The sequence below is a fragment of the Colletotrichum graminicola genome, assembly GCF_000149035.1.
Source record: "Colletotrichum graminicola M1.001 genomic scaffold supercont1.14, whole genome shotgun sequence".
NCBI lineage: Eukaryota > Fungi > Ascomycota > Sordariomycetes > Glomerellales > Glomerellaceae > Colletotrichum > Colletotrichum graminicola.
Window position 1 is genome coordinate 581,285 of NW_007361018.1, and position 22,085 is coordinate 603,369.

The 22,085-nt window shown below is 54.5% G+C and overlaps 7 protein-coding genes across 7 annotated transcripts; 4 read left to right on the plus strand and 3 right to left on the minus strand.

Annotated features, from left to right (window-relative positions):
* Positions 1-342: 342 nt before the first annotated feature.
* GLRG_04491 (uncharacterized protein) lies at positions 343-3,501 on the minus strand (the record flags this gene model as incomplete). Its single annotated transcript, XM_008095176.1, has 4 exons — positions 343-882; positions 934-2,605; positions 2,655-3,103; positions 3,163-3,501. 4 exons carry the CDS (start codon positions 3,499-3,501, stop codon positions 343-345), a joined length of 3,000 nt encoding a protein of 999 aa, XP_008093367.1.
* Positions 3,502-4,759: 1,258 nt separating this feature from the next.
* GLRG_04492 (uncharacterized protein) lies at positions 4,760-5,618 on the plus strand (the record flags this gene model as incomplete). Its single annotated transcript, XM_008095177.1, has 2 exons — positions 4,760-4,825; positions 4,893-5,618. The coding sequence occupies 2 exons, from the start codon at positions 4,760-4,762 to the stop codon at positions 5,616-5,618; spliced, it is 792 nt and encodes a 263-aa protein (XP_008093368.1).
* A 14-nt stretch (positions 5,619-5,632) lies between these two features.
* GLRG_04493 (uncharacterized protein) lies at positions 5,633-5,824 on the plus strand (the record flags this gene model as incomplete). The annotated part of the gene is made up of 1 exon (XM_008095178.1): positions 5,633-5,824. The coding sequence occupies one exon, from the start codon at positions 5,633-5,635 to the stop codon at positions 5,822-5,824; it is 192 nt and encodes a 63-aa protein (XP_008093369.1).
* A 161-nt stretch (positions 5,825-5,985) lies between these two features.
* Positions 5,986-6,763, plus strand: GLRG_04494 (uncharacterized protein; the record flags this gene model as incomplete). Its single annotated transcript, XM_008095179.1, has 3 exons — positions 5,986-6,067; positions 6,124-6,358; positions 6,424-6,763. The coding sequence occupies 3 exons, from the start codon at positions 5,986-5,988 to the stop codon at positions 6,761-6,763; spliced, it is 657 nt and encodes a 218-aa protein (XP_008093370.1).
* A 6,438-nt stretch (positions 6,764-13,201) lies between these two features.
* Positions 13,202-13,758, plus strand: GLRG_04495 (uncharacterized protein; the record flags this gene model as incomplete). The annotated part of the gene is made up of 3 exons (XM_008095180.1): positions 13,202-13,259; positions 13,320-13,636; positions 13,699-13,758. The coding sequence occupies 3 exons, from the start codon at positions 13,202-13,204 to the stop codon at positions 13,756-13,758; spliced, it is 435 nt and encodes a 144-aa protein (XP_008093371.1).
* Positions 13,759-15,910: 2,152 nt separating this feature from the next.
* On the minus strand, positions 15,911-16,538 carry GLRG_04496 (shwachman-Bodian-Diamond syndrome protein; the record flags this gene model as incomplete). Its single annotated transcript, XM_008095181.1, has 3 exons — positions 15,911-15,967; positions 16,029-16,152; positions 16,375-16,538. 3 exons carry the CDS (start codon positions 16,536-16,538, stop codon positions 15,911-15,913), a joined length of 345 nt encoding a protein of 114 aa, XP_008093372.1.
* Positions 16,539-17,547: 1,009 nt separating this feature from the next.
* Positions 17,548-20,764, minus strand: GLRG_04497 (RhoGEF domain-containing protein; the record flags this gene model as incomplete). The annotated part of the gene is made up of 7 exons (XM_008095182.1): positions 17,548-18,452; positions 18,543-18,728; positions 18,783-19,017; positions 19,070-19,288; positions 19,337-19,537; positions 19,595-19,915; positions 19,967-20,764. 7 exons carry the CDS (start codon positions 20,762-20,764, stop codon positions 17,548-17,550), a joined length of 2,865 nt encoding a protein of 954 aa, XP_008093373.1.
* Positions 20,765-22,085: the final 1,321 nt, after the last annotated feature.

Genomic DNA, 22,085 nt, shown 5'->3' on the forward strand with positions numbered 1-22,085 from the left:
AGACCCGAGGTAACGCAAGTCGAACAGAGGAAAACACGGAAAGGTCCTGTCACATCATTCCCAAGCGAGACGCTCAACAGCTCTAGTCTGGAACTCATGAAACTTTGTTATGCTCCCAAGACGCCGTTGCTATGTTCCGCAAAGACCCCAAAACTCCAAGCATGCCCAACCCAAAAGCCATCCCCCCGTTGTGGCGACCATGGCGTGATCTCGTGAGCGCCAGCCGGGCGAACCGGGCTGGCTGAACTATAATTACCCATCATATGCGTAACAATGCAGAGTCCCCTCTCGCTCCCGACTAATAACTCCTTGGGTCTGTCAAATCCAGAGGTGCAATCCGACTCAGTGACGTCTTCGCTTGGACTCGTCAATCTCTTCGCCCATTTCCATGGGGTTGGCTGGATCAATGTAAGCCGACAGTCTGCTGTCACCCCATCGAGCGCCGACAGTCACCCAGACACCCTTGATAAAGCTGTTGCCCATGACGGTCTCGCGGTAACCTCCCCAGCGCAGTCTGTGGTCACGGTCCATAGCACTGTTACCAAGGCCGCCATTGGTCACCCATTCCTTTACTGCGTTCTTGATGAACTCGATCTTTCGGCGGAAATCATTCGCAGTTGGGATCCCCTGCAGGTCTGCAGGGATCTCGGGGCGTCGGCGCGAAGTGGTGGTCGTGCGAGTAGAGCGAGCCGCCGAGGGCTTCGTTTGGAAGTTCAATAGCGTCTGCAGGGGGTAGGACAGCATGGCCCTCTCGTCAAGGGCCGCAGCTCCGATGCTTCCAGTGGTGGCAAGGTTTTGGGCAGCCTCGATGGGAAGGTGCCAGAAGTGACACCAAGTTCCTGCAGCATTCAAAACAATCTTGGTGTGGTCAGGGAAGTTGAACTGGAATGTTGTCAGCGCTTGTCACGTCGAAGTTGTAGTATTGGAGCTTACTTGAAGATGCCCGTCACCAAAGACCCAGCAACCGACATCGCCGAAGCGCTGGTAGAAGATGACCAGATCCGAAGGCTGAGAGTTGTTGCCAGAGAACTCCATCGGACGAGTGACGGTCTCCTCGGCCGGAAGTGGCTCGTCTCTGCCGTAGGCGATCATGTAGTTGGCGAATTTCTTCCAGAGGATGACGCGCTCCCTCTTTCTGTGCTCGTATACGTCCTTTCCCGGGTTCAGCTTCCCGGGCGTTCCATCCTCGTAAACTGGCACGCGGAATTGCGACGAGGAAACAGAGACTCGGGCGAGACCGGTCTCGCCGTTGTTCTCGTAAAAGTGAATGTCTTGCTTGGGCGGCAATGGCTGATGCCTCTCGGGATACGATTCGTCGTGTCGTCGCTCGATATGGCGCTCAGCATCGCGGACGAGCATGCAGGCTGACGGCAACGTTAGAGTCTTGCTCCCTTCCGTAGTAGGGATATCTCGCAAGATGCAACCAACACCGCCGTCGTTCAGGATGTAGCCAAGACCAAACTTGTTTGTGTAGTCCACCCATTTGACAACCACGTTGGGATGAGGCGGGGTGGTGTCCTTGGACGAGATGATGGCCATGGTGCGAGCATTCAGAGCACGCTCCAGCTCGGCCTGAAGGCGACGAAGTCGCTCGAGCACAACATCAGGCTTAGAGCCTGCTACCGTTTCCGGGCACTCAGTCGGGCTGAAGAGAGACGCCTTCTCAGTTTGATCGGATGAGATCTTGAGGTTTTCCAGGAGACCGGTCATGGTGACTGTGGGTTGGTTGGAACTCTGCGGCGCCATGGCATGGCTGGGAAGAGATCCCGTCGACTGCGTCGTTGGAAGTGGCGTCCTCCGGACCGCGGTAGACTTCCTCAGTGGAGGCTCGGAAAGCTGGTTTCGAGACTCCGGTGCACTAAACTGTCTGACTGACCTCGGGCGTGCCACTTCCGCTGGTTGAGGAGCCACTTCTGGCTGCGGTCGTGATCTGACCGTGCTGGCCACCGCAGGGGGGCGGTTTTGAGCCCTCTGCTGCGCGGCAAAGCTTTGGGGCGGTTGACGAAACAGGCCTGTCGGCGCTGTTTGGGAACCGCTCAGATGCGATTCCGACGTGGCATCGGAGCGGGTAGACGACGAGGCGGCAAGGGCACGAGCGTGGCGCTTCTCGCGGAGCCAGTCGTCGAAAGGTCTGTAGACGACGTCCTCTCCCAATGGAATCATGGGCGTCAAGCCAGACTTCTCCTCCGCAGCCATCTCTTTCCATGTCTGCGTATGAATAACCTGAACCGGTGCCAGGGGGCCAACTCCACATTCTCTGCACATGTCCTCCATGTTCTTCTTACTGACCGCCTGCAGCTGAGAGCTCATGCGGTCGGCGTAGAATTCGGAGCGGTCGGGTGGCAGCGTCAGGAGTCTGGTTGTCATGTCGGCCTCCACGGGCATGTAACCGCAGGTGAAGAAGGGGTGTTGAACAATGACGTCCGGTTCGGGTCTCATATCTGCGTCCTCGAGCATCGTGGCAACGCAGTCCTTAGCTTCCTCGCTGATGTACTTTTGCGAGGTTTCCGGGTTCGGCCATTCGTAGTCTCGTTCCCTCGCTCGGCGATAAATCTCCTCGGTGCTCGTCGATTGGAATGGTGGCTTGGATGTCAACATGGCGAACCTACTTCAGTCAGTGGGAGAGCTCTCGGCTTTGGTCGGGGTATACTGACATGATGATACCCAAGCTCCAAATATCGACCGCATGATCGTGTCCCTTCTTTCCCTTTTGGAGAATCTCGGGCGCAATGTAGTTGGGCGTTCCGCACAGGGTGGTCCTTCTTATGGTCTGCATATCCCGGCCAGTAACCAACAGAGCAGCAAGTCCAAAGTCGCCGACCTTGGCGTTCATGCGGTGGTCGAGAAAGATGTTGCCCATTTTCAGATCTCGGTGGATGATGCCCTTTCCGTGCATATACTTGATTGCCCCGGCCACCTGGACGGAGTAGAAACGGACCTCGGGCTCGGTCAGGCCTTTACGCTTCTTGACCATGTCCATGAGAGAGCCGTTGGTGCAAAGCTCGAGAACCAGATACATGCAGTCGTGGAACGAGAAGGCCCTGAAAAATTGTACAATGTTCTTGTGATTCATCTTGGAGTGAATCTGGAGTTCGGTTTGGAACTGCGCAACATGTTAGAACCGGGCGTCGCCGAACAACGCTACAGTGTGACAAATCTGACCTTCTGCTGCATCTTGGACGGCATCTGGCTCCGCACAATCTTTAGCGCGTACTTTTTGCGGTCCGGTAGGTGATATCCCGTGTAGCACACGGCAAAGCCGCCCTTGCCGAGCATCTTGCCGACCTGGTACACGGCTCCATTTGGACGATCACTGGCTGGAGGCTCCTCAACGCTTGCAGGCGGCTGTGGCGGCGGTTCCTTGTCTTTCGCAGCCTTGAGCTGGACGACGGGTTTGGAGGTTTTCATTTCGATAGCCTTGGGCATGCGCAGCGCGTTGGCGTCCCTCGGCGACAAAGCCTCCAAATCAACACCCGTTTTCGCCACCAACCTATGGGCCATGACTGTGGCCTCGCTGCCCTTGGAAATAAGTGTTATCCCGAGAGGACGGCGGCTCTCGAAGACGAAGAAGACAGTACTGCAAAATCAAGATCGGCCCTGGGTTGTGGAGAGGGAGGGCCTGTTGCGCGCAATCGTCAGTACATGGGATAGGGTGGTTGGGAAATGATGGATATGGGTATGCACTATTGAAGAGAATTGGGAGAAGGCAGACAAAGCGTAGTCCAATTGTTGTTTAACCCATCTAGCGCAAGTGGCCACAGCCTAGCGGACAGGACAAACAGCAACAAGCCGGGGTATGATTTGTTTACTCACCCGACTCAGGAACAGATCATGCGCGGGGGAAAAAAAAACAAGACGCCCTGAAAGAAGCCGGCAGGCAATTGACAAGTGGCTGCTGACGAGACGCGGACGTCGCAGAAGAAACTCACCGAGGAGATTCAGAGTTGTCGGGATGATGCGCCGTTGAGACGGAGTGGTAAACTTTTGGTGATGGGGGTGGAGTGAAGGGGCCTGGTTAGTGTGTCGTTGCTGTTGACCTTCGCTTCGCGTGCCGTTGCCTGGGGAACTGCGAAACTGGCTGGTTACAGTCTCGTACTGGGGAGCCACTAAAGTCCGCCGATGCTGCTCCGCAATTGGCCTCTTGCTCGTATGTTACCGGCTTAGCTAAGCAGACCGGGACAAGAGAGTTGATCAACAAGCAGGTGCTCCTCTGAGGGTATCGTGCTACGCATCATTTCAACATGCAAGTAGGGTCATTCAGTCCTTCCCCGCCTACAGCTTGAAGATTCGCGATATTATTAGCCTCGACCAGGAGTGAGTTTCATATCGAAACGAAACCTGGCTGTCCTGTTCATGCTTACAGGCAGCCCCAATTGCAATCTTGGACACCGAGGCTCAGTCAGCGAGCCGGGGCCTGCTAGAATCGGCTCCGAAGCCCAAAGAAGCGGAACATCAAAGAAGCGTGTTCCGTGCACTTCCACCGCGGGGCGGTGGGAGATCCATTCCAAGCATTAGACGTCCGCTGCTTACCGTAGCTCCGATAAACCCGACCGACTTGCAATAGTAGACATCGCTGTACATATCACTAATCTCTTCTTCAACACTGAATTGCCCGTAGTCCATGAGTATCTGCTGTCCCAATTGACAGGAAGCAACGCCGCCAAGACCAAGCCAAGCAGTGCCGTAGCACGGAGCTTCCGGAGCTCTCCTGACCAACGGCGCTTCCGTCACTCGATCGACCCTCGAAAAAAACCCCACCATGGTACCACTACCTCTTTTCAAGCTCGCCGCGCTCTTCGTGCGGCATGTGTCCAAGTATGGCGCCGTAAGTTGGAAACCTCAGTCACCCAGTTCTCCCGGGGCCGTCATGGGAAATATCTAACCGCCTACAGAACCGAATAAAAGCGCAAGCCCACGAGCACCCCAAGTTCCGCGCCTTCGCCGCCCGCTATGGACAGTCCATCCACCAGCTCAACATGCGTCTTAACGTCGCCCTCCTCCGGAATCCGGACGCCGAGCAGCGCGCGAGGGAAAAGACAGAGGCCCCGACGGTCAAGACAAAAGAGCAGGTCGAAAAGGAGGAGGCGGCCAAGGCGCGGCAAGCGAACTCTGACGCCGCGAAACGGAAACCGCTCGTGCCCACGGCGTCGTCGGAGTCTTCGTCGCCCAGCTCGTCGAGCTCGTCCTCGATTTCAGAAAGCGGTAGCACCGCCAGCAGCTCCAGCACCACTGGTAGCTCAACGAAAGAAAAGCCCAAGAGCGTCTGGCGCCGCAAGTTCCGCCCCCTCCCCGAGAACAAGGCCGTCGACCTCTTCGCCGACGTCATCGGGGACGCCTTCATCCTCGGTGTTGCGAGTGCCATCATCGTCTACGAATATTGGAAGGCGTCGCAGAAACCCGACCAGAATGCCGAGCGCATCCGCGTCCTCGACGAGAAGCTCGAGGAGCTGACGCGCCGCGAGCGTGAGCTCGCCCAGCGCGAAGACGAGCGCTCTCAGCGGTACCTTGCCATGGAGGCCGCGCTGCGCGACCTGAGGGACCCCAAGACCAAGAAGCCGCTGCTGTCGGACCTGCAGCTGCCGACGCAGTCGCAGTCTCCAGCGTCCACGGCGGCATAAGGCTTTTCGGGCGGATGTGCCAGGAGTTGGCTGGACAAAAGGCGTGGATTTCTTATACAGGAGTTCTTATTTTCATGATACCATTTAGCGGGCGAGAGGCATTATCTGCTACGCCCAGTATGGCGCGTGTAACGTTATGGGCGGGCATCTTAGACATGGAAGGCACCTCACTCTTGGGAAGAACGGAAAAGGCAGGGGCAAGATAGACAGCGCCTGCCGACACTTACATACTTGACTCACCTCACATAGAAATTCATGCCATCTTCGGTGGGAAAACCCCCGGAGACGAGCTGCTTGAAAGCTCACAGCCAGGCCAGCCACACTGCATCCCGTGATACCCGCTTGCGAACTCTGCATCAACAAGGCTATGTTCTGTTCTTCCCTCCGCAAGCGTCCGGAATGGACACCGGCGATTCCCCTCCTGGCCGGCAGCACGCCCCGACTCCAAGGTAGACAGAATGCCGAACTTCGCTAAGCCGGAGTCACTCGCTGACGAAGGCGACAGAGAGCAGGTTGAGCACGCACGACATCGCGCTCCCCCTCCCGCAGCAGCAGCAGCAGGGCCGCTTCCTCCGCCTGGTCCTCCTCTCGCCAAAGGACGTCGGGACGGCAGCTACGGAGGAGCGCATGGAGCGCCTCTTCAACCTCGACGGAGGCCGCGACGCGGTGGTCGTCTTTCTCCTCGACCAGCAAGGACGAGGCACGAACCCGACGGAGGCCTTCATGGCCCTACAGATCGAGTAAGCACTCGGTCTTTCTGTGTGAGTGTTTGTGCTTATATGGCTGACGAGACGTCGCTTTAAAGAATTCTCAACAAGCTCGAGCTCCCTCTGGTCCCTTTAGCCTCTGTGGCAGCCCTCCCATCCACCCTCGCCAACCTTCAAACCGTCCCCGCCACCACACAGCCCACCGACTCTCCAGCCCAAGTCGCCCCCATCTCCCTCCTCCAGCACATGAGTAGCGGCAGCGGCCCCCTTTCGGAGCACGCAGCAAACCTTCTCAGTGAATTAGGGCGATCACCGTGTGAAGTGGCCGTTCTTGCTGCGACGGACCAGGGGAGAGCGCAGATCCTGGATCTACTTGGGCCGGCAGAGGGAACCCGAGTTCTCACGTTTCTGGCACAAGAGAGACCAGTCTTCGCTTGAACAGGAATAAGCAAGGAAGTCCAAGAGGGAAGGGGCTTCCATCGATGCCTAGTACTGTGAAAAGCTGGGGAGATCGTGATGCAGCGCCGGATAGGCGGCTTCTTGTTCTCCTGCAAGGAACGACAGTGGCCAATACGAGCTGGCTGAGTCCACAGAGGGGAACCGTGGTAGGGGGACCATGGTTGGGGGGAGGGCGATGGGGAAAGGAATACGGAGAGGCTGTGTTCCATATGCAGCGGCAGGGAAGACATGAGACGAGAAAAGGGGGTTGATGGCTGGGCGGCGATACTATCTTGACGAGCGGTGGGTGGGGGCTAAGGGGATAGTAGACGAAATATGGAACAAGGCTTTGATAGTCTTGACTAGCCACGTTAGCCAGCCTGCTGGGTAAAAAGGTAATGGGATGGGATGGGGGGTGGAAGCGTTGGCAAAACTCGTGGTATGATATGTCGTTCGAGTCTCACTCAGAACAGCCATTTTTGTCAATAACAGCCGCGGAAGAGGCGTCTGGAACAGCTGCCAGATCTTGACACGCCGTCTCACGAATGTTGGGATGAAAAAGCTCAGGGACGTGCGCACGATGGCGTGCATATGACATCTGTGCCCTATGCTATACAGCCTCATTGTGTGCGATTGCTGCTTCTACAGTGCTAGCGACTAGACCACGAAAAAAGATGATGCGTTTGTGTTCGGGAAAGTGACAGGCGTCACACGCCAGATCTCAGCCAAATGCTTCGCCCACATACCGGCTGTGCCCAATACCCGTGCTGCCGTGTAGATCACGAGTTGGGCCAACCTTGGGTCCCAGTGGCATTTTTCTTGGCCATCATCCGGCGGCTTTTTGAGAAATACGCAGCAGCGCGCGTTTCGATCAGAGGGAAGGCTCAGGCTAGACGTCGACCAAGAGTCCATGAGGACGATCAGTAGTTTAAACGGTCTTGGCGCTCGGTTGATGCGACTTCCGTTGGAAGCGCTGGCCCTTGTCGTGCCTCTCGAACTGAAATACGCAGTCAGGGCGGTCCCTCGCAGTGCCGCATCGGTACACGTGATCATACACGAAAACGTGGCAGGAAAACATAGCGTGAGCACCATGCCTAGTACTCAACACGCGATGATCGTGCCATCGGCTCAGTGTCGACTTGGCACTCGTCTTCTTGCTATCCGGGGACCACAACCGTCCTCCCCCAACTCTGCGTCTAAAGACTCTACAAGTTTCCTTGGCTGCCATATCCTCGCCCGAGTTGCCGCAGTGCCGACGATCCCACGAGTGGGCATTTCCCCTGGGTAGGGGTTTGCTTCCAAGGATGTCGTTTTCTGATTTTCTAGTTATAACTTATTTTCCAAGAAGCCCTAGGGAAAATAGCGGAGCGACCTGACACAGGCACGCCAATTTTTGCAACCCCTTCCATGGCGACTGTCGAGTCGTGCAGCGGAGGCCATGAGCCACAAGCACAATCCTTTACCGGGATTCCGCACCTTGCACTAGGCGAGACCCTGAAGTTGCGCGACCAAGGGCGAGGCGCCGGGCAGTCCCATATTACGTCCAAATTGCACCCGTATTGCGCCCAGGTTGTGCTATATCCGTCGTGATATCACTCAAACGCCTGCTCGAGATCGGACGCCGCACGACATGCTTATCTGACAACCGAACTTCTGGACGTCCGCCCCAGAGCGGCCCCAGACTTGCCGTGTGAGCAACGGCGGTAAAAGTCGAAGTCTTGGCGGTCTTCAAACACTACAAGCGAGTACAGCTTGCCGTCACACCCGCGCGGAGCAACCCTTGTGACGATGTCGGTGAGGGCAACTTTCGGTCCTTGATGGGGGGAGGGAACCGCCTTGCATCGCATGCATATACAGGCCTTGCTAGTGTTCACCATACACTACCGAGGAAAGAACCCGCTTTGCTGGGGAACTATTACGGGCGTAGGGTCCGAATGTGCCCAGGGCGATCAATGGCGGATGTGAAAAATGCAGACCGCTCCTCGAGGCCCAGATGTGAAGTCGGCACTATATGAATTCAACGATGCTGTGATTACTGCTCGGCGGTTGCAGTAGCACAAGTGACGACGGCTCCTACAACAGGATGCAGCCGCTTTGCTGGTTGGCCAGACGCACCGAGAGGGTGGGCTGGGGCCGTGTGGATCCTGCGACAGGGAACCAATGAGCAGCAACACAGAGCCGCCCGCCAAAATAGAGTTGAACACACTGCTGGTGTTTTCCCCTCTCCTCAGTGTTATTTTTAGCGTCCATCTTGCAGCATTGCGATGCAGAGAACGGATGAGTGGGATGTGATGCAGCTCACCCAAGCAGTGAGTGAGAGTGCAGACGGCCAATTGACAAGAATCAATTAAGACCCTGCCAGCCCACCCAGCCTCGTTCTGCCGAGCTGATCTCGGTCTGCATCGGTTTCGCCATCCATTGAGGTTCTTGGCCAGAGACTATCGATTCAACGTCGCAACCTACACCAGCCGTGATGGGGCTGGATCAGGCACGAAGCCAGAGTAGTGCAGTCAGTCCACCACCGTTCTCGTCTCAAGGGCACGTCCACCAATGCATTTCTGGAGACGTAGGTGACACAAAGATGCATGCCCACGTAGACACCGAGGGACCGCCTGGTGCATATCTGACGACGGGAGGCTGATCTCACAGACGGCCAAGGTGAGGGGAAAGGGCACTTTTGTCTTTTTCTTTTTGTCTTTCTTTTTTTGCGTGGGCACTAGTATATGTGTGTGTGTATGGAAACTCTTCGCGCTATGCCTCAGCCTCAAAAGTATGGATCGCAGCTGTCACCAACAACACTTGGACAATTGTCGCAGAAAGCTGACGATGCCAGCCAGAACACATGGCGCTTTTTGGGGGGGTAACGACTATAAAACCCCCAAGGGCTCATCTGAAGATTGGCCAACGCTCGGCCTTGTTGCGCGGTGGACGGGGTGAGCCATCCAGCCAAGACAAGCAGAGTTGTCGCTGGTAATTGGTGGCAGCAAGGTGATCCCCTTCCCCAGCCCATTTTTAAGGTTCTGTCGACATGGATCGCTCGGTAGCTTTGATGGCAACGCCACTGTTTCCTTAGCGGTCTGTTCTCTGCGTGAAGTGCAGCGTTCATCCTCATTGTCTCAGTTATAGGTTATTCAGCCCAAAAACTCGGACTGGGGTGGGGAATGTGGCTCGTGGGATGAGACAACGACCGCTGGAAGGTTGGTGTTCATGCGGCTCCAAAGTCTGCCGGGTAAAGCATCACCGCTGTGGTTCGGTTGTGGTCTACGGCTTCACCACGTCTGTGGTAGCGAGTGTACCGGAGCCAGCAGCAAGACATGGCAGGCATGGTGCCTCGGATCGGCTGGCCAATAAACGCAACGAGGCTACAATGCGACAGAATGTTCTCCGATGACTGTCGTGTTCGCTGTCCATGTGGCGGAGAACAAGACGACCGACCCAAAGAGCGATACGAATACAGGGGAAACTGACAGAAAATTCCGGTCCATGTCAATATCTTGCATGTGGCATAGCAGTCTCCAACCTGGGTGGGGTGCTCTTTTGGGACAACGGGGCCGGGGTCAGCGTCACCCTTTAACCTGCTATCCCAGGTGGGCCTTCCGCTTCGGGCTCGGTCGACAAGCGTGCCCATGTTGTGAGTGGTCGAAAGTAAATGGACGACAAGGAACAGGGGTGTTGCGACGGACGAGACCGCAGGGGCTGCGACCGGGCAACAGAGCAGCCGTCCCAACTTCTCAAACCCCCTGTGCCTCAACACAGCCATTCTGGAACCTGGGTCCGTCGGAGGAGGTTTTGTTGCTTTGATCAGCCGTCTCAGAGTTTTGGAGGATCAGATGGCATGAACTCGCAATTAGAGAAGGGCTACAGATCACATCCAGGCTACAGATCTGGAGGGCGGGGGTTGCCTGCGCTCTGTCGACTTCTCCCTAGTAGTAGGCACTTGACGCCATCTGGAATATCGATTGAGTTCGTGCAACACGGGAGATGTGTATGTAGGAGGTGCGGATGATGTAGAAGAAAAGAGGGGTTCGTACAACGGTATCGTCCTGCTGTAAGAGGACTGCCTCTTCAGGGGGTCAATCATTCAAAGTTCCCACTCGGCCCAGATAACAGGCAATGGCGGGTAATTGTTTATTTGTACGGATACGGATACTGGCTTGGTTTACACAAAATTTCTTGACGTTTCCCCAATTGCCTGCCTGTATCGTAGAATTCTCTGCGCTCTCATTTGCCGAAATGGCTGGAGCTAGGTAGTTTATATTAATTAAATCGACCGCTCGTCCGTAGGTAATCGGCCTCCTTCTCCTCTAAAAGTGGGCGGATGGAAGAGCAATTTTGCACACACGATCGCTAGAGGCTGGTGTCTTACAGGGCCTGGTCGATGCTACCGTGGTAGGTGAGGCGTTTTGAGCCGCCCCCTCCCCTTCTGTTCAGGCGATGACAAGGTGCAAAATGGAAGCCCAGGGCGACAGAAGGGGTACTTGCTCGTGCGGCCAAAGCAAGGGTGGTCACAAGGTCACTGCGCGGTCCCTTCTGAAGCCGGGTGCTAGATGCTGGCATGCGATGATCTGAAGACTGACGGTTGACCAGACGGCCCCTAAGCTCGCCCCTGGACCCTTGGCAGCAGGGGAAGACCCACACCTCGCCTGCCAACGGTGAAAGAGAAGAGTTCCCATTGGTTCAAGCTCCTTCTCTAACCGCCCACGCATTTTGCGTGCAAGTCCAATCACCTCTACCCATTAACCACTGATGCTTGTATCGCCTTTCTGTCGACAGTTACTCCCTCTCGCGTAGGTACTATGCTATATTGCTTGCAGCTAACGATACCGGTATCGCCTCTTCCGCATTGTCCTCCCACCAGGTCTACATCCCGGCTTTGCTTGCATCCGTACCCGCCGACCTACATCCCTCACCCACGTATACCCCCATTCTTGCAGTCAAGTGATGACTGGAGTCCGCTCCCAGCGCCTAGTCACCCTCCCAGAATACATGGGTGACGGCTTCGACTGGCTCCCGAGTAAGATAATGGGCGGTCTCGGCCGTGGCTGGATAGAGGGTGGACGGGTAGCGCTTACGCCGCGACATCGCAGCATAGACGTATGATGCCGCCCACTTTCTGCACGCTGCACTTCTTGCTTGCATGCAATCCCGCCCAGATGGACAAGATGTCACTCAGCACGCTCGACAACCCCGGCCCTCCCATGGGCTGACGTTTCTTAAAACTCGTCTGCCTCCATCTTTCGCGAATGCGGCCAGCAGCCGTTTCCTGTTCCTCTTCCACCTCCTTGCCTCACAAGTGTCCCTGGCAACTGTCTTGTCTGATCTTCAAACAGCCTTCATGCGACGGGGTCGATAAAGCACAGACCCCTGACGAACATCACGTACAACACACTCCACCACAACGCTTCACCGTCCCGACCTCTGCCTCACACCCCGTACACAACGGCTTCCCGGCAACTAGGGGGGGGGGGGATTCTTTCTCACACAGAGCCTCAGCGCATTGGGCTTCGCATCCCACAATACCCACGAACATCATACATCGTCACTTGCACAGCGACTTGGCCGACCCAAGCCAGCCAGCCCCCCCGGCCTCGTTTCTTGCTCCTGCCGGGCTGGTCCATAGCAGAACCAAAACAGCCCCCCTGTACAACCAGAAACGTCTCAATGTCGCTCGGATGCCTGCTGTCATCATAGATCAGATTGCTCGAACGTGGATCTCTAGAGAACTTACTCCGCTATCGAGCCAGAAACGCCCCCGACACTGTTCCCTGTTCAACAAGCTGCCTACCTAGCCTGGGGGCCCAACTCTGATACAAGCCTCATCCAGCATTCTGTGCGGCTCGGAGTCTTGCCCTCTGGGCTGGACACGCCTGCATCCACACCTTCCTCCACCTCCCAACACTAACCCCCTGGCCGGTTCTCCTGCTTGACTTTGTCACACCCACCCCGGCTCTCGTCTCAATATAGAGTCGTCCTTCCCGCCTTGTGTTCAGTTGACACTTATTATCTCTTCTCTTGATCTTCTCTTCTTTTCTCGTCAGCGCTGTGCACTAGCCTGTCGATATCCTTCTTTTAATATCGACATCTTCGCTTCGAAACGCCTTTCACTTCTTCCTTCACTCCGCAGGTCCGGTACCTCTTCCCTTCCTTCCGCCGTTGCACGGTTTACCTCCGACTGAGTCGCCTTTTCCATCCCCATACCCGTTACATTCGCAAGAGGATCCGATCTCCACGACCGCCCCCTTCCTTACTTTCATTCGCTGTATCCAGGTTTTTGGGATAAGACACAAGGGCACATTAGACTCGTGGCATCACCGTCGACAGGCTTCGTCACCAACACGCAAAACGCAAGGATCGAAATATCTCGACAATACTGAGCAATCAGAAAGATAAACGACAAGACTTCAAGGGAGACTCGTTGCCAATACATAATCGATAACCATGGGTCGTCTTATTAAGAACCACTGGGCTCGCCTTATTGTTATAAGTGCCGCAGTTTGTAAGTCGAGAAAACCATCACAAAAGGGTACAAGCAGCGGTGCTAACCACATGCCAACAGACCAACTTGCCGCCGCCGTAGAGGGCTTCTTCTATCCCAAGATCTTCTGGGACTTTTTGACAAAGTCCTTGGACCCGGCGGTCAAGCCCGTGCCAGTGTTGCAGATTATAAACCTGATCATGGCTCTGTTCATGGTGGCTCTGGAGTGGCCTCTGGTGTTCCTCGCCGGCTCGGCAGTTCACCGCAGTCTGGAGTTTCGCCTCATCATTCTCCCTCTCACTTCTCTCGCCTCCGCTCTCATCTACCAGGGCACCAACTCGGCTATCTACTACGTTGTTGGTCTGATCGTCTACTTCTGGGCTTACAGCGAAGGAGAGGTACGTAGCCTCACTCTCCCAACTTACTATTTCCTTGGGCCTTTTACTAACCCAATACTCAGATTATCTGTGCTAAGCCGTGGACACTTCCTCAAAGAGGCCGCAGCGGCGGTCGCGTCTAAACGTTTTTTTACTTGGTTTACCAGCTCGCCGTATACAAGCGCCTCAAACTCGCATGGTATTATGACCTGGCAGAAGGGGCCGCCGTGTACTCAAAGTCAACCAGCCACCGCCCTCCACCCAAGCAACCTCGGATGAATCGACGAAACCTTATCGTTCGTTCTCTGAGCAACATATATATATCAACCCTATTTTCTTATACATGTTTTTTTAACGATCTATCCTACTCGATATCACGGCATCTAGCATCGGCGTTATTTCGGACGACATATCGTTCATCAATTTCTTCTTCTGCACTCTCGACCGAAACCGAATCGGAAAAGGCCGCAAGAAAGTCTTCCATTTCCCAGCGCTATTTTCCCCTCAAGTCATCCAAGTGTGTGCATACTCTTGTCCGGGCATCTGTGGTGGTGTGTGGTGTGTATGGGTTCGGGTGATGATCGATAGCCTGTCCGCGTTTCGTCCCGGTCGATCATGGACGCACTCTATCATGGGTTGACGTTGCTGTCGCGGGAGGGCGCATGCGTGTATGGGCTGGGCACGGGAGGGTCAGGAACGAGAGTGGCGACAGGAGTCATCCTTGACGTCGCGCTCTGCATGGGGCAAGGCACGCCGCGTCCCACCTCTTGGGAGGGCACAGTGTATCATCCCGAAGCCCGGCGCCACAACGCTCGGTGTACAGTCCGATTTCAGGATGGAAAAACGGGTCGAGAGACAGACGACCAAGTCTGCCCGGAATAGCGAAAACGATGCTGTCAAGAGAAAACGTGTGGCATCTGTCTCGGAAGACCAGCGCACGAAATGCTACACCTAATGTCAAGACCCAAAGAATCGAACACCAAAAAAAAGGATGACCCAACTGGTACATTTTCGTATTCTATGCGTGACTGAATTGAATTGTAAGCCCCATCACCGTGCTGAACTTTCGCCATCAGGTCCAATCTCTCCCCCCCTGCGAAATTCTCTCCTGTTCGACAACCGAATCCGAAAAAGCAGGTAACCTTTTCAAACCGAATAAGGCAGGTTCGCTACGGCGTCCCCCCCTCCGGACGTTTACACTCTGTCTCGGGTCCAGCCCCTTGCAGGCCCTGTTGGCTGCTGCAGCACACCGAGGGAGAAGGAAAGATGATAAGAAAACAGAGTTTGGCTGTCAAGCTCGTCCTCCTGCGTCGACGCTGCCGCGAGCGCTGGTCAGTTCTCTCCTATCCGTCCCCACCTCCATCTTCGAGGTAGGTACTGGTGTGCGTGCGTATGCGTCTGCGTGACCGGGTGTGCCCATTCGGCAACATCTCCGAACGAGCGACCGACCAGGGAAGGGTCCCATGAGAGAAGCAGAAAAAAAATACAAAAAGCGCTGCAGAACGTATGGGCGGTGCACCAGTGTGTGTATGAGGCCTATAGGCAAAAAGGGGAGTGCGGACGGGCAAGGGGCCGTGTCGGTGACTCCGCGCAGCAGCATGCAACCCCCGAAACACTTCAGAAACGGGCGCAACATCACGAACCCATTGATGGGCCCCGCCTTTGCCAGCCCTTCGCAAATTAAAGCTGTGCTTAATACAACCTTTATATTGACTGGGGTATATGATTTTCTCCCTAATATTCCTAACCAAGCCACTGGTAGTAAATCCCCTGCTCTCACAGGTGGAGAGAAGCTTTACTGTTGGGGAGACATCGTGAGGAACCCGCCCATGCCAAGCGTTCGGGTCGTACGGAACGATTTGGCCGGAACCTCATTAATTCCCTACATCTACCATCAGACTGTCATGGAGGTAGAAACAAGATATGTAAGAAGTCATGTGTTCATGTTCTGCTATCTACTAGATAGAAGAACCCACCCATGCTAAAGACCCCCATGTTCGTTGCGGGCGTCGATGTTGAACCCTGATCGGGCTCGAAGGAGATGATTTTTGGAAGGTTCCTGCACCTTACTCATCGTCCTCCATTGCATATAAGGGTGTTACTGGAGACGCGCTTCATATTGCTTTCGCATGTTCCCATGCCGAGATAGCAATGTTATGGCACATGACCGTGCCATTCCTCGCGCTGTCGTTGCCGCACAACACTGCCAAAACTTCATAAAGCCTCATAAGCCCTTACGCTCGTCAAGTGCCACCAGTCTGGTGACCACCGTGTAATTAAGACTAATTACCCCCCTTAGTGGGCAATCAAAGGGCCCTGAGAATCGTTCTTGTTTCCTTGACGTTCGGGGAACTAACACAATGCATCGTCAATGACGGAGGTCACAGGGTGTTAGAACATGGGGGGAGCTCACCTCAGTGTTCTGCGCATCGCCCTTCTCAAGGATCTGGATGATCACCTTGTCGTCAACGCTGGTACCAAACTCGTTCTCCAACGTGGACTTAGAGGCCGCGTCGTAGGTGCCCTGGTTGCCTTGCCTGGTCATATGGATTAGCCGATGAAAATGTATGGAGGTGATGCAGGTCCTTAAAAGTTTCCATCGATCCGAGCCCCATTCAAACGGAACAGGAAAAGCCAACGATATGTACGTTTGATAGAGCAGCTGGATTGACAACATCGTGCGTGCCGAATGGGCTCATCGGGACCGATAAATCACACTGTGGAGGTGAAATGAGGGGTAATCCAACCCAATGACTTACTTGTGCGTGACGAAGATCTTGTAGGAGGAGATGAAGTGGGCCAAAGGGATAGACTTGTCCGTCTTCCACTTCTTGAACAGCTCGGCATCCTCAACGAAGACGATGAAGTCGTCCTCCTGGCCCTTGTAGTGGACCTTGGTCTGGTGGGCCTCTCCGCGAACCATTTTGGCGGTTGATTTGATGATGTATTGGTGATTGGTGGTGCGGGATGATTGATGAGCTCCGATGGAGTTCTTGTAGTTTGCTGGTGGTTGTACGTGGAAGACGAGAGTCGTCGGGGTATCTTGGAAGGTTTATTTCGTTGCTTGCTTGCTTGATTGATTGATTGATTGAAAAGTGAGCAAAGGTTGGGAAGGAGCTTACCTCCAGGCCTTTTAATATGATATGAGCACGACCTGAGAGGGGAGCTTCCCCAGCTGGGAAGCTCGTGATTCGGAAGCTACGTCATAGGTGCGAGAACACGCGATTGTCCTTTCATCACTGCCCCGCCATTTGGAGCTTGCCCAGGGAGGGAGCGGGGCATATTGTGCTCCGTGCATCGTCCAGCTCGCCCAGGTAAGTAGCCATTAGGTACCGGGAACTCTGAGCGTTCCTGCATCGAACCTGTGTAGTACGTCACTGCTAATCCAGACCAAGATTTTTTTGGACCAAAGGGGTATTCACACGTTGCGATTGGAATGATCCAGATGGTTGAGGAAGCGGTCGCTTGGACACATCCCCCTCCACTGCCGCACCGCCCTACTCCGAGGTACCTCGATACAAGCCGTCTCACTGGCTATTGTAGCATGCTTTGGGTGGGGCCGGAAGTGAGCACCCTCACAGCTCCAAACAAACATGGAGGCGGACCTCCGCGAGCGAGGCATTGCTAACGACTGTCAGGCCACTTTAACAAATACCTCACGACAACCTCACTGACATCATAAGTCCCAGGCGGGCATCATTGTAATCCAAGTTGGGGGTATCATTATACTATCATCATCTTGATGATCAACACACAATCTGAACTAGGATAGCTATTGACGCGACCCTCCCCCGTATGTGGCCCTGAATTAAGGTAGCCAAGGGCGAGCATACGGCGAAAGTAGTATCTCTACTTCCTTTACTTCTCGAGCCCAGGCCTTATTCCATTGTAGCTCTTCTCATCCATTACATTGTAAAAACCTATGTTCGCACTTACCGAAAGAAACTCCTGATGCCCTGCACCAAGTCGTCTCTGTTCAATGTGCCAACCTTGCCCCACCGCATTGATGCTTTGTGGGAGAGTTTGGGCGCCTTGAACGCCCTGCTTTGGCTGTCTTTTTCACCTCTATCGGATGGGCAAGGCGATGTTTTCGGGGTGATTGAGTCTCGACGAACTCGGGGTAAATTGTTCCCCGATGCGGCCCGTAACACGGTTGGCTTCGACGGCCATACATCGCCGAGTAGAAAACCGCTGTATCCAGATCGAAGCTGCTCGACCGGGTCGGCATGCACAATGATATTGGACTGAGCTAGCATTGGGGTTGCTGGAGCGCTAACTGTATTGGTAACCTCGATATCGTCGTCGATTTTGGGCAAACGGGGCCTTGTTGTTTCATCAACTTCGTCATCAGGACCGTGCTCCGGATTGGAACTCTCAGCTCTATAGATCTTTGAGGGATGTCCGTGATCCGCGCCTTCTTTATCGCCCGGATCGTCCTCGACGACAAGTTTTCCGAGGCTGGCCACGCTGTTGGATCTCTTTGCAAAAGAGCTGGCGATGCTCGCGACACTGAGTTTGCGCATCATTGTGCTTGCTGAGCTTCGGACAAGATGCTCACTGCGAGATCTACCAGTCATACCCGGAAACGGAAGTATGTCTCGACTCCAGATATCAGACATAAGGGCTTCTAGCCGAGCTCTTTCGCCCCGTGGTGGAGCAAGAATCGGGATCCGGGGGTTTGTTGTCAGCAATGACTGTGATCGGTTGATGGATGGGTTCGGTGCAGATTCCGAGTTATCTCGTACAACGCTCGTGTTTTTCAGGATGAGTTGACACAACGGAGACTTTGGGCCAACCGTCGTGGCGCGATGGATAGAGATCCGACGAGCAACAGTGCCTGAACAGACTGTTAGTGACACAGAGTGGCCATTGTCTGGCTGTGGAAACACACCTGGTTTTCTAAATATTGTTCCAAGGCTCTTCATACTCAAGGACATTGAGCTGTACAGGTTAGGGTCAGTTTGATTCTGGTCTCCCCTGGCGGGATTCGATAGCCGGCTTCGCCATTCCTCCAGTTCCCTGGGCGAGCAAGCAGTCATCAAAAGCTCGTACAATTGGGAATTGCATTCAAACACAAGTTTCCACGAAAATGGAGCCGTGTGGCATTGAAGTCCTTTCGCAAAGTTAGTTTGGCAACACTGGGCGTGGCCGGGATTCTGCTTCGTACCTCGTCCATTGTCCGTTTCCTCAATCTTGATGCTGTCCAGGTTGATGCACGCTTGAATGGTGTAAATCTGGTCGACTTTGCTTGCCGAGGCCAAACACAAAACTTTGTGGTATAGAAGACAAATCATGTACTGCCCCTGAACGCCTTCTTTGGTTTGCCAGCAAATGTGTAGCGCGCCACAAAGCTCGACATGACCAAACGATCTGATTCGGTTCTTTGATGCTGCATCAAGTTTCTTCCTCGCTGATTAGCCACAGCCACTCGGACTGGTTCAAGTTTCAACGTACTTGCTCGGGGAAAACAAGACGATCCTGAAGAATCCAAGTCTTTTCCAAGGTGGATTTCATTCGCCTGTCGCTCGTTGCCCGGTTGATCTCTGCCGTCGCCTCTCGCAAGCGGAGAAGGGCGCTTTCAACTTCCATGTGAGAATTTGGGCAATCTGTGACAGGTGTGTACTTCAATAGTTCGGCAAACAAGAGCGGGTATTTGCAGATGCGCTGAATGGGCTGAGGACTTGTTAGCAACAGGGTTCACCTCAATGGCATGCCGCTCACCTTGACAAGTAGGTCTCCAATAGTCAGCGACTTCTTTGACTGGTCGTTGTGAGTACTCGCAGGGCCCAATGACGAGGCCAATGCTTCAATGCCTCGTTGATAGGTATCCCATTGTGGCATGGTCCGATGAGCTGAAGCGACGTCCTTGATCATCATCTCGTACTTGGCCCCATACTCCTCGTAGATAAAAAAGCGGTTCATCTGATAGGGATGTTAGTGCTGCCATCCTCAGATAGAAAGATTGTGGGGGCTCCTAACCTTCCTGCTGAAGACTTTGGCCACGTCACCGGCGATCTGGGCCTCTGAAATCATCCCGGGCACTTCTTGCAACCAGCTTATGGCTCTCCCGTTGTCTTCCGGCACGGAATCAAGACTCCTCAGTCGCTGATGTCCACGACCCGCTGTTTTGCTGAGCAACGGAGGAACTTCGATTTGCGTGTATTCTGAATCTGGCACAACTCGATGCAGCTCGCCCAAGAGTTCTTCGTGGAGTTCGACGATGTCCGTGAGATTGCGATTGATTGAAGACCTGAGTCCCATTGGCAGAGTCGGCAAAGAAGCCAGAATCGTGATGTAAACCTGCGCCTCTTAGCACTCGTCTCCACCAACCAGTCCGTTTTAGAAACATACATTCATAAGAAAACGAATGTCCCCGATGTAACCTTCCTCTGTACTTATGAGCTCCTCCAAGATGCGCCGGCGCTGCAAAGCACGTTCGGTCGCCAACGGATCAGTGTTTGCCGGCCATTCGACGTGACAGCTGTCTTCCGAAAATCTTGCGGCGGTGAACGAGGCTCTGCTGCTGCGATCCGTCTTGGAATATGCCAAAGAGCGACGGCTGTTGCCCCTAGGGCGCGTCACAGAACTGCCGCTAGCAAGACTGACACTAGCACTTTTCACCGCCGCAACGAAGCCAAACGACGAGCCTGACGATGACCTCCTGTGGCGAGTTCTCCGAGAAATGGCTGATCTATCAGTGGAATCAAGGAGTTTCCAGGGCAGAACGGTGTCTGTGTTCATAGGCTGAGGCCGCTGTTTGGCGCGTTGGTGAAGATTTCTCATCCATCTGTGAAAGGGGCCTCGTCTTGACGGCATGTCCGAGTCCGAAAGCTCAGAAGCGTTGTCGCTATCGTCAACTGATATTTGTGGGAAAGGCACAAGACCATCATAGGAATCGCCGTTGTTGGGCTCTAGTCCAAAAGCAGCCATGCTGCTCAAAGTGTCCCAAACCTCGACACCATCAATGTGCAGACCGTCGAAACCAGATGAAAGGTCGACATTTTCGAACACACTATCAGAGTTGATCGAATCGTGCTGTGACCCGGGCGACGGGGGACTCGAGGTGGCGTAACCTGTCTTTCGGTTGATTCGGACAGAGCTGGAGCGGGAACAGGAACCAAGAGATGCAGAGTCTGGTGGCAACGCCATATCGAAGCCCAAGAAAGAAGAGGTAAGACTGGGTTCCAAGACACCAAAAAAAGGAAGCAAATAGCAGGTCCAAGAGGATTCAAAACATGATGTACGGTAGCAACACCAAGAGATGAATGATGCAGAAGCGCTGGGACTGCCAGCTGCGCAAGAATTCGAAGGACTGAACCTGAAGAGGATGTCGCCGGCGTGAGGTCTCTTAGTCAAGGGACGGGAAGAAACGCCAGCGTGTGTTACTAGAGCGAAGAGGGGAAGGAGAGATTCGAGGCGAAAAAGCTCTTTCATCACCCAAGGACGGGCAGAAAGAGGTGGCAGCGGGGGAAGTGAGGCACCACCTCCATGTAGAAAAGCGAGGGAAGCGGCGACTGGCCGATGGAAAAGTCTTGACCAACCCGCGGAGCCGGGACTGCATATCCAAGACTCCTTCTACTTCATGCCGGGCTCAACGACGATCAAGCTACCTTATGTGGTTCTTTCACGAGAAGTAGCGGCGTGGTACGGGCCTGCGGTGGAAAGGTCGCACCTGGCGAACCTACCAAGAGACCGGTGGGAAAGGATACAGTTGTGTCGTGCAGCCTGTCTGCCCGACCAAGGAAATTTCGTCCCCAGTGCATCGCTGTTGGGTTGCGATCTATGGATCTTGCGTCGAAGATGCGAATTGGATGTTATCGTACCACACGTTGGGGCGGAACACGAAACTACTGCTCGAGTCGGACTTCCCTTGAAGCTCAATACAAGCCTAGGGTGACATAGTATCGTCCGCACCTGGGGAGAAAGACCTGAAAGTACCTAGGTAGGTACGGTGGCGGCCCGTAGTCTATGTATGAGCGCCATGTCTTGTTGTGTGGCGTAGCGAACGGGCGACAAAGGACTCTTCCCACTAGCCTACTCGTTAAGATGGCTGTACCGGACATTTGCCTCGCCGCCAACATTTGGGCGAGGCTTCGATGGCTTTCCGACGTCTCAATTCATTTCTTGCGTTAGCAAACGGCGCAGGCCTCATAGGCAACCTTGCAACCCCCGAGACTTTGGAATGGATGTGAGTTGCTTCAATATCCTATGGCTTCAGACTGTCTGACGCAAAACACGCAGCCGGTGTAACGCTTGCAGGCCGACCTCCGTCTCCGTACGTCGTCTTCGCTCCTCAATCCTGACTCGGTTTCGACGCGAGCGAGGAGGGCGGTCCCGGAGCGGCCCTACTAGCCCCAGTCCAGGAAAGACGGGCCTCATGGAGCAATCGGATCGAACATCTCTCGCCCATCACGTGACTCAGCAATTATGTCAGCGACCATCGCTACTCGAGAACCTTGTAGGTACCTAG